Source organism: Meleagris gallopavo, chromosome 16, assembly GCF_905368555.1.
Source record: "Meleagris gallopavo chromosome 16, MGAL_WU_HG_1.1, whole genome shotgun sequence".
Taxonomy (NCBI): Eukaryota; Metazoa; Chordata; class Aves; order Galliformes; family Phasianidae; genus Meleagris; species Meleagris gallopavo.
Genome location: NC_139419.1, coordinates 7,231,298 through 7,244,245, shown reverse-complemented (window position 1 = coordinate 7,244,245; position 12,948 = coordinate 7,231,298). Strand labels below are relative to the sequence as shown.

At 42.7% G+C, this 12,948-nt stretch overlaps 2 protein-coding genes across 4 annotated transcripts; one reads left to right on the top strand and one right to left on the bottom strand.

Annotated features, from left to right (window-relative positions):
- The first annotated feature begins 6 nt into the window (after nucleotides 1–6).
- On the top strand, nucleotides 7–7,159 carry NSMCE1 (NSE1 component of SMC5/6 complex). Of its 3 annotated transcripts, XM_003210638.4 has the most exons (8): nucleotides 11–221; nucleotides 1,174–1,331; nucleotides 2,635–2,756; nucleotides 3,315–3,392; nucleotides 3,951–4,097; nucleotides 5,046–5,162; nucleotides 5,828–5,948; nucleotides 6,390–7,159. In XM_003210638.4, exons 2-7 carry the CDS (start codon nucleotides 1,214–1,216, stop codon nucleotides 5,936–5,938), a joined length of 693 nt encoding a protein of 230 aa, XP_003210686.3. In that variant the 5' UTR covers nucleotides 11–221; nucleotides 1,174–1,213; the 3' UTR covers nucleotides 5,939–5,948; nucleotides 6,390–7,159. The 3 variants fall into 3 exon arrangements, with proteins under 3 accessions (XP_085093426.1, XP_019476326.1, XP_003210686.3); XM_019620781.2 differs by lacking the exon at nucleotides 5,046–5,162 and having other exon boundaries at nucleotides 9–221; XM_085237300.1 differs by lacking the exons at nucleotides 5,046–5,162; nucleotides 5,828–5,948; nucleotides 6,390–7,159 and adding an exon at nucleotides 4,367–4,893 and having other exon boundaries at nucleotides 7–221.
- A 405-nt stretch (nucleotides 7,160–7,564) lies between these two features.
- KDM8 (lysine demethylase 8) lies at nucleotides 7,565–12,923 on the bottom strand. The gene is made up of 7 exons (XM_085237299.1): nucleotides 12,420–12,923; nucleotides 12,151–12,317; nucleotides 10,613–10,745; nucleotides 9,769–9,810; nucleotides 8,815–8,964; nucleotides 7,972–8,064; nucleotides 7,565–7,882 (listed from the first exon to the last, which is right to left on the bottom strand). The coding sequence occupies exons 1-7, from the start codon at nucleotides 12,873–12,875 to the stop codon at nucleotides 7,718–7,720; spliced, it is 1,206 nt and encodes a 401-aa protein (XP_085093425.1). The 5' UTR covers nucleotides 12,876–12,923; the 3' UTR covers nucleotides 7,565–7,717.
- Between the last annotated feature and the right edge of the window lie 25 nt (nucleotides 12,924–12,948).

Genomic DNA, 12,948 nt, shown 5'->3' with positions numbered 1-12,948 from the left:
GGCACAGCAGCATCTGCCGCGGCCGCAAGGGGGCGCCATCACAGCACTCGGCTGCAGGGCGCTGCCGAGCCGATCGATGGCAGGAGGCCGCGGCGATCGCTGAGCTGATCGCTGGAGCCCGTGCGCTCTTTGAAAGCGAGCGGCCGAGAGACCTTCCGGCGGGCCTTCGCGTCCGCCCTGGAGCCGCCGCACGGAGCGCGGAGGGGGCAGCGCGCAGTGCTGTAAGCGCTGGAGTTGAGGGGTGCGGGGGGGCAGCGGGCGGCGGCTCCGACCTCACTTGGCTTCAGAGCCCCGTGCGGGCGGGGCTTCCCGGTTCGGTCCGTTCGTGGTCCCGCGGTGCGGGGGTTTCTGCTGTTCTGTTCGTCTCCTTGGTCAGGGAATGCCTTGAGACGGTGTTACTTCGGTCTGATGTTCTTCCCAACAGACGCTGGGGAACTCTCAGCCACAAAGCAGCTTTTCAGTGCAGTCGTCACCATTAGCAGTGCGTTTTTTGGCAGCGATGAACGAGAGCTGCGTGCTATGCCTGTAAATCCATACCGTCCCCACTGTTACCAGCACCTCTGCTGAAACACCCCAGCAGCGCCTCTGTGCCACGGCCGCTGTTTGGTCTCCATCGATGGTCACCAAGTGTCCATGAATGGCAGTGGGCGCCGTTTTTTTCTGCATGGAGGAATTCAGTTCCACTTTTTTTGCTTTATCCATCCCTCCATGTCAGATGCCGTTGTGTCAGAGTGCCCCTCTGCTGCCGTCTGTCACACGGCAACAGCGTGTAACGGGATGTTGGTGGGAAGGTTCAAGCTCTGCTGCCATCCCACCAACAGCCACCTCTGCTCTTGTGGGTTGACATAATAGAATAGGAGGCATTACTTTTGGAGCAGCCCTCATATGAAGGATTTTCTGTCCTAAGTGAGATACGCTCTAATTAGACAACGTCTTTGGATATGTGGCAGGAGGCAGCTGATGCAAAGCTATGCAAAGTGTTCTACAGATTAAAAGTGTTAAGGAAAATTAGTTGGGCTTCTTTTGCATCCTTCTCTTAGAACACTGCTCACCATCTTGTCTGGAGAACAAGCTGGAGGACCTGCTTTTTAGCCCTAGTACTTGGGGAGTTTAATTGAAATGCTACGTGTGCTCATAATGTACACTGTTAATCTGCACGTGCTTTAATTGCAGGTGATGTTTTGCAGCACTCGAGGCCTGGAGGAACATCGCAATGGCGGCTCAGATGTCCGATGCTCATCGACGGTTCTTGCAGGTCCTGATGTCACATGGGATCATGGAGGGAGCAGAGGCTAGGAAATTACACAGGCACTGCTGTGAGATCAGTAAAGGTGGGTCTTTCTTCTGGAAAGAAATGTGGGGAGATGGGGGAACTTTCCTTTTTTTCATTGTGCAACTTGTAAATAATTACATTTCTGAAAAGTGTATGCTAGCTAAAAAAACTTCAAAACAATCCAAAAAACTTCAGTGGTGTGAGTTTTCTCTTCTTCCTAGGAGTTAACAAACAGAGCGAAACAAAACCTAACGACAGCACTTTTATTTTAGCAAAAAAGTTTTTCTCACGTTATGTATTTTTTAAAAATTGACATTGGATACTCAGTTAATGGAGACCACAGTGCTCTGTGTAAAAAAGCAAGCTTAGTAGCTGGTTTTCAATAGCAGCATATTTGAATAAGTGGTCTCTGATCCAGTCAGTTAGTACAGCTTCCTGAACAAGAACTGTTTTGTAGGTGAAAGCTGTGCATTCTTGCAAATAGTAAAAGGCATTCTGAGTCTGGGATTGTAAACAGTAGATTTTTAACAGATCATTTTTGATCTACTGGAACAGCCATTCATCTCAAAATGTTACAAAAGAGTATTGGTCTGTTATCTTTTGCCTTACCCTTTTCTAGAGCTGTCATTAATTCTCACTGATCTTGATTAATGCAGTGTTTCTTGCTGGGAGGTGCCAGGCAAGACAATCTGTCACAATTTTATGTATTTCAATATTAATCTATTATTGCTGCTTAATTGTCGATTTATGGAGTCTTATTATAAATAAGACTAATGAGCTTTCTGAGCAGGAATATCCTGAGTGATGTTTTTGCATTGTAACATACTATACAGTACAGTGGGGTTTTGAGCTTGGGGCCTTTATCTGATGCCATTACACTGGTAATTGACTTTTATAATTGCAAACATTATAACTGGCAGCAGTTTTGAAATGTCAGTCTTTCTAAAGGTATGAGCTGTTACTTAATGCTCAAAGTCAACGGGAATTTTGCCACTGTCATTTTGTTTTGGATGGAAACTTTGGAGAATGTGTGCTATTGCTGTGCAAGCATAAGCCACAGCACATGCTTCTGCAAAGTTTGTCTGAATTATGTGTGTGATAAAACAACTCACACTATTTCATTTGCTTATGGAGTAGGACACAAGATTTTAACAGTATAACTACAAAGCTACAATGTTATCAAAGAAACAAGGAATTTGTTGTTGATAAGTTAAAGAAATTAATTACATTGTGTAATTGCACTTAATGACCTGTTTGAATTCTGCCTCAGAAATTGCTAGCAATTTCACTTAGTTTAAGCAGATTAAACATAAAAAGGTGTTGTTTTTTTCCTTCCCTCTGTGGTTTTTTCTTATTTTCAGTCTACTGTGCACAAGATAAACTGGATGATTTCGTCAGTACCATCAACAACCAGCTACAGCCTTTGTTCATGCAGATCCGGAAAGGAATGTCTGAAGTTGATGGCAGATCACATTATGCCTTGGTAAGTATGAGGTGCTGCCATCTCGTGTTTTTAGCTTCTCATAACGAGTACATGCATGGATACACCGCAGAGATTCTGCCACGTGTCTGATGTAACATTAGCCATTCAATAATGTGTTAATAAAAGCACAATAAAAGGTGAGTAGACCGGGCAAAGAACTGGAGCTAAGCGTTATCTGTGGATGTTAGTAAAGTTGATTTGTCTAGAATCCTTCCTTACAGTGCAGTACAACTGCTACTACATGAGAACATAGAACAAAGGGCCACATCTGCCAGCATGAGATGTGCCCTGAGCATGTCTTGATTTTTTGTGGGGCTCTTCCACTGTCACGCTGACAATTGCTGTGGAAACTACTTGTAGAGCAGGGAAGTGGGAAGATAAACTGCCAAAAGTGTAGGTGTGTGGGAAGGGAACTGGCAGCAAAGCCCGTAACAGCATCTGATTTATTTAGCAGGAATAGCCTCTTTCATGGCACTTAAAGAAATGACATTTCTTTTAATTTTAAGATAATGTATTCCTACCCTGGAGGATCTTTTACTTTTTTTTTTTTTTTGGTAGGTGAATATGGCAGAAACTGAAATTACTAAAATGGCATCTGACTATGCAGAAAATGAACTAGAATTGTTCAGAAAAACGGTAAGTATGACTGATATTAGTTAGTAAATAACATCGTTTGTGAAAGTACTCTCTTAAAAGGAATGGAAAGCTGAGATGTGTTCCAAGAATTAGTTGCCATTTGCATAACTTAATTGAATTTTATCCTAAATGAAATGGGGCAGGGAGGGAAATGGGAATATACACAAGTAATGGTTCTCCTCTTGAAGGGAATTAGCTTTTTAAAATTTTGCATTCTAATTTTTTTTTTTTAATAAACTAGAAAGAGAGGTTATTTACTGTTCTGGGACAGCTGCTGAAGTGTCATCTAAACTGATACTATTCAGAATCCACTCTGCCATTATTGACGTAGCACCTATACAGCTATGTCTGCGCTGCAGAGATGCTGTTGGCATGGCACACGTTACTACTAGCACATCAACTTTGCTTTCTGCTCTATGATAATGTGCAGCAGGAACGTTCCCAATGAGAGAATCTCTGAAAATTGGCAATGTATGCTTATGTTCAGATGCTGAAAAAGCTGTACATTATTATAAGGTGCACAGTCTTTTCAGTAACTGAAAATATTTCTTTCTATAGATGGACCTAATCATTTTATCAGAAAATGGTTTTGCCTCTTCTGTGGATATTTTAAACTGTGCTGACCAACTGAAGACAAAGAAAATGAAGAAAAAGGAAGCAGAACAAGTGCTGAAAATTTTTGTGGATGATAAGTGGCTCTCTGAGGTAACTGCTTTATCTTTGCAAGTGTTTGTGCTTTAATAGGTCCAGATGTTATTTTCTTATGGATGCGGTGGCAGAAGTTGGAGATGTTCATAAATGGGTGAGGACAAAAATGGCTTTGTGGGGGCTATGGTTATTGTTCCAGTCAGTGATTCTTACAGAAAAACTGGTACATTTACAAGCAAAAAGTCCTTGGGTAGATGCATGCATGACGTGGTGTCTGTTTCACCTATCTAAGCTAATGTGTGTATCTCTGTATTACAACACAAAAGGCATTCTTTGGACAAAACAGCATGGCACAATTACAGCCTGGAACAAAAGCTGGGGAAGGCTCTTCAAGGGTGATCTGTGCTGTCAGTTACATTTTGAATTGCCTCAAAAGCAGTAAAAAATAAAGTGTTAAAAACTCCTGAACTGGAAACACACAGGCTACTCTGCGTGTTTTGGAAAAAAATGGAGAAATTGAGATTAGTTTTTACCATGTGGAATACTACAATTGTTTACCAAGGCAATTGAGACCTGAGTCTCTTTTCTCCTGGCTGTCATCACATCAGAGATTTCCATCCTGCTGCCACCCATTTCCTTATATTAGAGAGATTTAGCAGGGATTTTCAAAGATACCTGCTGCTCAGATTTTGCAGAAAACCAGAAGTTCCACTGATGTGCAAATGAAGAGTCTGCTAATGATATGCCTCTAAGGAGAACATACTTGCTCATCTGTTCCTTTCAAGGACTGTATTTGTTAAAAGAGTGACTATTCTTATGATCCTCTTAGTAAACGTGCTCTTCCTCTTCAAAAGTATTTTGGCTTTGTGTTTTATCAGCGTAAGAATGTTTGTTTCATGATGGCAGAAAAAATGTCAAGTACTTGCTAGTACAAGGTGGTGAGAAAGGTCCAAAATGAAGAAAGTAACTAAGAGATATTGCTAATCTCAGTTGTTGTTTCCATAGAGAGATGGGGAATATACTCTGCACACTCGCTGCATAATCGAGATGGAACAATACATTCTCAGCACCTATCCAGATATAGCAAAGAAGTGTAATATTTGTCACAGCCTTGCCATCCAGGTAATGCATCTGATTACCTCAGTATCTGCAAATGGGTTTCTGGCACAGTGGATGTTTGTGACACTTTCGCTTGAGTATTAGGCAGGCAGTGAAAATTGCAGTGTTGTAATGTAGTAATATTACTCACATTTATAATATAATACAATGCAGATAAATGTAATCTTCCATATGACACATATTCGTCTTTGGTTGTGGGATTTTGGTTCAGGAATTGACCACCATGGACTTAAGAATGAATGTGTATTTATACACAGTTTACTAAAGCACTGTGTGTTGATAGCTGGCAAGTTTCCACTTCGGTCTTGCACAAGAGATTACAACCTGAGCTCCTGTTCTAGAACTATCACATTCTCTTGCTCCTTGTCCTTGAATCTTCTCTTCATCTTCCCAGCCAACTCCCTTCCTTAACATTACTTTTTCCTAATCGCTCTCCTTTACTACAGCCAAATAGCTCAGCATTTGTCTTTCAAGCTAAATCACGTCCACATAGGAAAATAACATTTCCTCGTTTCCAGGAGAATAATTCCTATTATGTTTTACCAGCCTTGACTTCCGAGCGTCCTTCAACTGTATCTTTTGAACTACTGTTGGGTATAAACTATTTGTAGCCTTTTGTGACAGAAGGGCAGATTAGAAAGCTTTTCTAGTAACACTTCTGATTTCAGAGCCAAGCATGCGAAACCTGTGGAACTAGAATGCATTTACCTTGCGTTGCAAAGTACTTCAAAACTCAGTCTAAACCACGATGTCCTCAGTGTAACGATTTCTGGCCTTAGGAGATCCCAGGTACCAAGTAACATCTTTTTAAAAAGTGTAATATTTAAGAATGGACTGTGATATTCAATGGCACTGCCTGAAATTACTTATAATTGTAGCTGAATACTGGATATTTCTGACTTCAGTTGTGTGTTTCCAAGTGAACCACACTCAGGCAACGCTGAGCCCTGAAACTGCACAGGTTGTCTTGTGGTTATCAGCAGATCCTGTGCATACTGTTTATAACAGCATTAATGTTTTGGAGGATGAGCGGGAACACTAAAACTTTTGGAAATACTGAGTTTCAAAGAAAAGCACAAACTCGTTTAAGAATTCCTCAATTTAACCAGATAAATTGGACATTCTGAACAGGAACACAGGAACATGTAAAGAATTGTAAAAATCTGGAAGTCATACCATATAATCCTTTTTTTGTGTGTCATTAACTTTGCTTTTTTCCTTTCTCTGTAGATAGGAGTCGGATAGATTCCCAGTCATCATCAAAAAGAGTGACCAGAAAAGAGCTTCGGTCTTCGTAGCTTCAGCTGAAGTTAGCAAAACTTGCTTTTAGTGATTTTCATTTTCCCATTCTCTGGCAGAATAGCCAGACTGCACTGTATTCAGTAGTACAGTGCACTGTTAAATGTATTTATTTTTTCTAGAGTTTTAAGAAACTTACAATAAAACTGTCATTGACCTTCCTATTTTTCTACACAACTATGCCCAGACAACTTCCTAGGAGGTGGGTTTGTGTATGCAGTTCTGTGTATTTTGGTCTGGGAGTTTCAGTGCACGTTTGTGAACAAAAAATAAATGTTTTTGCTCAGTCCTGAAAGCTGATTTATGCAAATGAATTATTATACAAAGCCCTTCTCAGCCATTGTACTCCATATTTGTATAGTTTCAGTTGCAAAACTGAGAATGAAATCTGTTATTAGAACCACAGGGCTTGTAAATATTCCTCAATCAGTTCACCTATATAACTTTTTACATGGTTTTCAAGTAGCTGATCACACAGTACTTCAAAGTCTCTGCTAAAATGGTCAGCTGAATCCCTGATCAAGGCCTGGCTAGAGTCTGAACTTCAAGCTTGTACCATTGCTTGTTTTTGTCTCTTCCTTTGATAGAAGAGTTCATGTCATATGGTGAGGTCACAGGCAGAGATATGTTCAAGAAAAGATGGAACTTTTCCACAATCAAAACCAGTTACAATTTCAGCTTAATCTATGAAGCATTAAAAATATCTAAAGATGATTTTTTTTCCCCCACTAGTTTTTAGAACTAGTACTTCACACTGTTATTTTCTGTAAAGATGCTTTATCCTTTTAAAAGTGACTTGAAAATGAAACAAGGACTATATGTTGCTATATACTAGTGTGGAGTGGCATTGTATCTTTTCCTTGGCAGACAGCAGAGTCTGCAGTTCAGCTGACTCTTGATCAAAAGATAGTTAAGCTTTAGATTATTTAATTGCAGTTAACTACTGATTAACTTTTTTCCACATAGGAGACTGGGTTTTTTTTTCTTTTTTTTTTTGTTTTTTTCTCCTCCAGACTACTGAACCTTATGGTGACCCAACAGATGTTCTTTACAAGGAGGTTATATTAGAAACATCCACAAAAATAAAGTGGTAGCATTTATCCACATTCTTTTATCAAGCTGAAACAAGGACTTTTTATTTATAGGGAAAAAACAGTCTCACGTTTAAATAGAATTCACTTCTGAAGCATACCAGATGCTACTTTTCTGAATCTTTAATTGCTATTACAATACTAATAAATGTTCTTCATACTTCAGCGTTATGACCACCAGAAACTGACAGAGAAGCTAATATCAAGAGATCGTACGTAGTGCCAGTATTTAACTGGGATAAACAGGACCTGTCCAGGCATCAGAATACAGGACTGAAATGCAGCCTTTCTAAAGTTGGGGAATTTTGTTAAGTCAGGATCTTCTACATCAACCTGTTTAAAAACAAAACCAAACAGTGTTTACTTAAATACGATTAGATGAACTAACATTACTGACACTAACACTTCAGATGATTATTTACCTGACTGGTGTTGTGAAGAAGTTGGCTCTCATGTGGGTACAGATTTTCTGAATCTTGTGGTGAATAAAGACGGATATATTTTCTTCCAAATACCTGTATATATTACAGTAAATACTTTTAATCTATATTCCAATAACCTCTATGTTACTGAAAAATGACAAGTTCAGTTAACTAGCAACTAGTCTAATATACCATACTGTGAGCTACAGTTAGAATTTAAGCAGTAAAATAGACCTGCTTACCTACAGGTGGCTGCAATACTGCAGGTGGGGCCTCATGAGGACAGAGCAGAAGGGGACAATCACCTCCCTTGTCTTCCTGGTCACCCCTTTTCTGATGCAGCCCAGCTTACAGCTGACCTTCCAGGCTGCAAGTGCACACTTCTGGTTTATGTTGAGCTTTGCATCCACCTGGATGCATATTTGAGGTGCATGTAGTCCATCTCCCCTAAGAAAGCACATTCCCTAGAATATGTTGCACAGGAAAGTGTCCAGATGGGTTCTGGGTTTGGGCAGTTTGTTCCAGGGCTCTGTCACCCTCATAGTACTGAAGATTTCTGTTGTGTTCATCTAGAACTTCCTGTGTCCTGGTTTGCCTGTTGTACCTTATCCTGTTGTGGGGTACCACCAAAACCTGGCCCCATCCTCCTCACACCCTTTAGATATTTTTAAGTGTTGATAAGATTCCCTCCCAGTCTTCTCCAGGCTGAAGTGTCCAAGGTCATGTTCTCCATCCCTCAGTTATATCTCAGTTTGCCTACCATCCTTGTCTGTCATACACATTATAAGCATTTTTTTCTAGCTATAGCATTAAAGGCTTGCGTAGAGTAAGTAGAGTACAGACCTGGGCTAAAAAATTTTGCTGGGGATCTTGATGAAGAGGTGAGATAGTGCCTGCTGGCCCAAACCATGCGTTAATGGTGATGTCATCTTCCTGCCCTTCCCCCAGGCAGCAGTAGTCAGGAATACTGATATCCTCTTTCAATTCTGGAATCTACTCCATAAAGAAATGAACATTAGAAAGGGTACCTACTGACTTGCAAAAAGTGTAGTTTGTAGAAGAGAGTAACAGGGCCTGACACAAAAAGCAAATAGCCTTGTCCAGCACTGGCAGCTGAAAAGTAGCTGGGTTGCTGGGAATCTGCAGGAAATATCCTCACACTTTCTGTTCTAGCGGATTCTGTTGGAAGGAGGTGGGAGAAAGAAAGGAAAGGGGTTTCTCCTAATTCAGAGACTCTTTGTTCTAGAAGAAACCAGGGAAACTCGGGGAATAAGAAGACTACAAGAATATGTAGGTTGCTGTTCCAGGAGAAGGTAGCGGTTATCTCCTATACACTTAGCTTGCTTCTTTATGTGATTCCTTTTCATATTTCCCTCCAATTGTAGAATCATTAAGGTTGTAAAAGAGCACTAATATCTGTCAACCCATCAGCACCACACCCACTAAACTATGTCCCTAAAGCCTGATTTCCTCTGGTTACCTGAAATGACATTGCAGAACATGGTGAACATACCAACACTGAAGTTTGTTTCCTGTTCAAACCTCTTCCCTGCCTAACCTATCATTTGGAGAAATGCTGCTTTCCAGGTGGTATCCCTGTAAGCAAATGCTACATTGTACCAAAACAACCCTAAAATTGAACATCTTCACCCCCCAAAGGCTCTGTTTTCCCTCTCCTTTCAGACAAGCAGAAAAACGAAACCTCCCTACACCCTCCCATCAAGTAGAAATGACACTCTCAGAGATTTGTCATACAAAGGCACTTGACTACAGAAAGAAATCGTCATGCAGTTTTACCTGATCAAAAAGCTGGTGCTGGGCAAGGTATCCTATGCTGTTCTGAGATTAAAACATAGGAAGGAAAAAAAAGCATAGTGACATATACGGTACGACTTGGTCATTTACATACAGTTCAGTAGAATTTACTTGTAGGTAAGATCCATTTACAGTCTACTATTTCAGAGTACTTGAATTGCTTCAATAGTTGACTAGTATAAGGAGTCTTCTGAAACATATTTATTTCTATACTGAAATTCTGAAGGTGTGGATAGATCCCCACAATTAACAAACCATCTAGCTTAAGACACTGGTAGAAACATAGCAATAATGATACGGAGTCACACCAGTTCTTCTGTTGTCAGTTCTATGACCACACTCAGCAGAGCCGCAGCCAGGCCCTGCTGGTACGCAGACTTGTTCACCTCTGCTCCCCACGACCACCTCGATATTCCATTCCAGGCTATACCATAGACAGATCTGTAATGGCACACGGTCCCTCCCGCTAGAAGACTTAAACAGAAATAAAGTTCCAGATCCTCAGCCATGAAAGTAAACAGCCACTCGACAGCCGATCACCTTTTTAATTTTTTGCTGGTACGCATGAATTTGGGTCCTGCCAATAGATCTCACTGGGCAGTTTAATAACTGTGAGGAACAATGCTGCTGGCTGAGGAGGAAAATTAATTCCCTTATCTTTGAACTTCACCATTCAGGCTTTTGATGCAGAAATTCCTCTATTCCTCAAATTTCAGCTGTTGTCCATTTGATTGTACATAAAAATACAATCTAGCTGTTGCTAGATTCTGTACCAGTAAATGCTGTTTTTGGAAATGAAAGAAAAAAAAAAAAGAAAGTAACAGACCTCATTCACAATATACTGGCTGATGAAATCATTGACGGTCATGAGCTTCTGAGACCATTCCTCATCTGTGTACCGGGAACCCAATTCTACGGGGACTGTGCGGCACCCAGCGACCTGACAAACATAGTCCACGCTGAAACAAAAGAAGTTCCATCACACTTTCTGTTAATTCTCTTCTCAGTAATTTTGAATGAGTGGGACAATCAATCAAAACCAATCTCTGAGTAGAGATTAGAGTAATAAAACTCTATTAAAGTGAGTTTCTTTCCTCTAAAACGAACCAGCAACAAAAGTCTGCAGAAATTGACCCAACCAGCAAGAAAACAAGCGGTCAGTTTAGTATGTAAATTATGCTACATCTGTCTTGCTTTGCTTTAAAACCTCGTTTATCTCAATTAATTATCATTTCCTTACCAGTGAAGATGATTTAAGCTGTTAGCCTCTCTTGACTAGTGACAGCCAAACTTTTTTCTGCTTGCTACCAAGTTTGCTAAATAACATACTGTAACTTTTTTTTACCATTAATGCTAGGTTAGCTGTCAGAGCCAAATTTTAGATGCTAATAACATCCACCCTGACAAATGTCAGAAGAGTTCCTCTGAAGAGTAATCCATATCCCTTTATTTACCATGATTAGTAGCTATGTTAAAAAGATCTTCATTGTAAGTGTTTGAAGAATGGAATGCCTTGGCTGCAAAAAAAGACTAAAACATCTCTGAAATAATAAGGCTGTATAATGCACACATGAATATATAACTAAAGTTATATAATATATTTTCTATGTACCATCACATAATAATAATCTACTTTCAACTACTGTAGACTTTATCCTTGACTCTGGAATGCAAGAATGTAAGCAATTCCTCTAACTATACCTGAGTGTTTTGTACCCTTCAGAGAGGGATCATAAGCTTTATCTCATAAATATTTCATTCTCAGGACTGGAAATGCTGGCACCATTGCCTACATCAAGCCAGCACAATATTGTTATCGCTCCTGGATGTGGTTGTTTGAAACTCAATGTTCAAAAATTGCTAGTCGGCAAAGATCATACTTGTGAATCAAAAAGCCAGTTATGCTTATCCATGCTCACTCTGAAATTGAAGAGTGAGTTCTGAGATGTAAAAATCACTGAGTAGTGAGTGCCTGATGAAGTCAACCCACTCGAAATGTGAGTAAATCTGCTGGTACAGCTGGCAATTCATACTTGCCTCTGGCTTCCAGTAAAACAAAGCAAAGGGAGTACAGCAAAGCCAGCACTGCACCATCCCCTGTATGGACGGGCTGGATACAACAGCCAGGATCTGACTGCCCTGGCACACGGCAGCCCCTGTAGTATGAAGTTCTTAAGAGATTTGTGCAATCTGGCTTCCAGCATTTACAGGAAATGTTTACAGAGCCGAGGAAGAGGCTCCCAATGCACATCACTCCGGACGGCACCCATCTACGGAGGTGTCTGCTGCATTATGAACACTGCAGTACCCGACACAAAACCGGTCCTGGCCCCGTTAGGACGCGGAACAAGCACTTATTCTCACCTCCACTTCTTCATGCACGGCCAGTGGTCAATAATCCCCTCTAAGACGACGGGCTTCTGCGGAATCAGATAGCGGTCTCGGAAGCGCTCCAGCGAGGGGCAGCGCTCGTGCGGCACCGCATCCTCGGGCCGTACGGCCGGCGCCGGTGGGGGCTCAGTCCGCGCCCTCTGTAACAGAACGCCGCCGTGGAACCGCCGTCAGCCCCTCACGGCCACCGAGGAGCCCCGCGGGACGGGCGGGCCGAGCAGAAGACGGCGCACGGGCGGTACCTTGGCGCTGGCCGGGGCCGCGCTGCGCCGCTCGGCGCGGGGCAGGTGCGCCTGCAGGAGGCGGACGAGGCGGGCGAGGACGTCGTCCTGCACGGAGGCGCCCATCAGCAGCCCCATGTCGCACAGCCGAACGGCGGCCGCCAGCGGGCGGCGGGCGGCGACTTCGGCCAGCGCGCCGAAGAGGCAGCCGTAGGCGTAGACCTGCCGCCAGGCCTTGCCGACGTCCCGCCACGGCACCGCGTTCAGCTTCTCCCACGCGTAGTCGCGGACGACGTCGCCCAGCCGCCGCAGCGCCGCCTCGCACGGCGGAGCCGCCCCGTAAAGCAGCGCGCGGGCGCGGAGCAACAGCGGCGGGATGCAGTCGTCCACCTCTCCGCTCAGCGCCAGGCTCAGCTCCTCCTCAGAGTCGGGCAGCAGCGCCCGCACCTCCTCCCACAGCCCCGCAGCGCCCGCCATGGCTCCGCGGCGGTGCCGGGCATGCGCGGGGCGGGCGGGGCGGAGCTCCGCCGGGTTTTGCGGGCGGGATGGA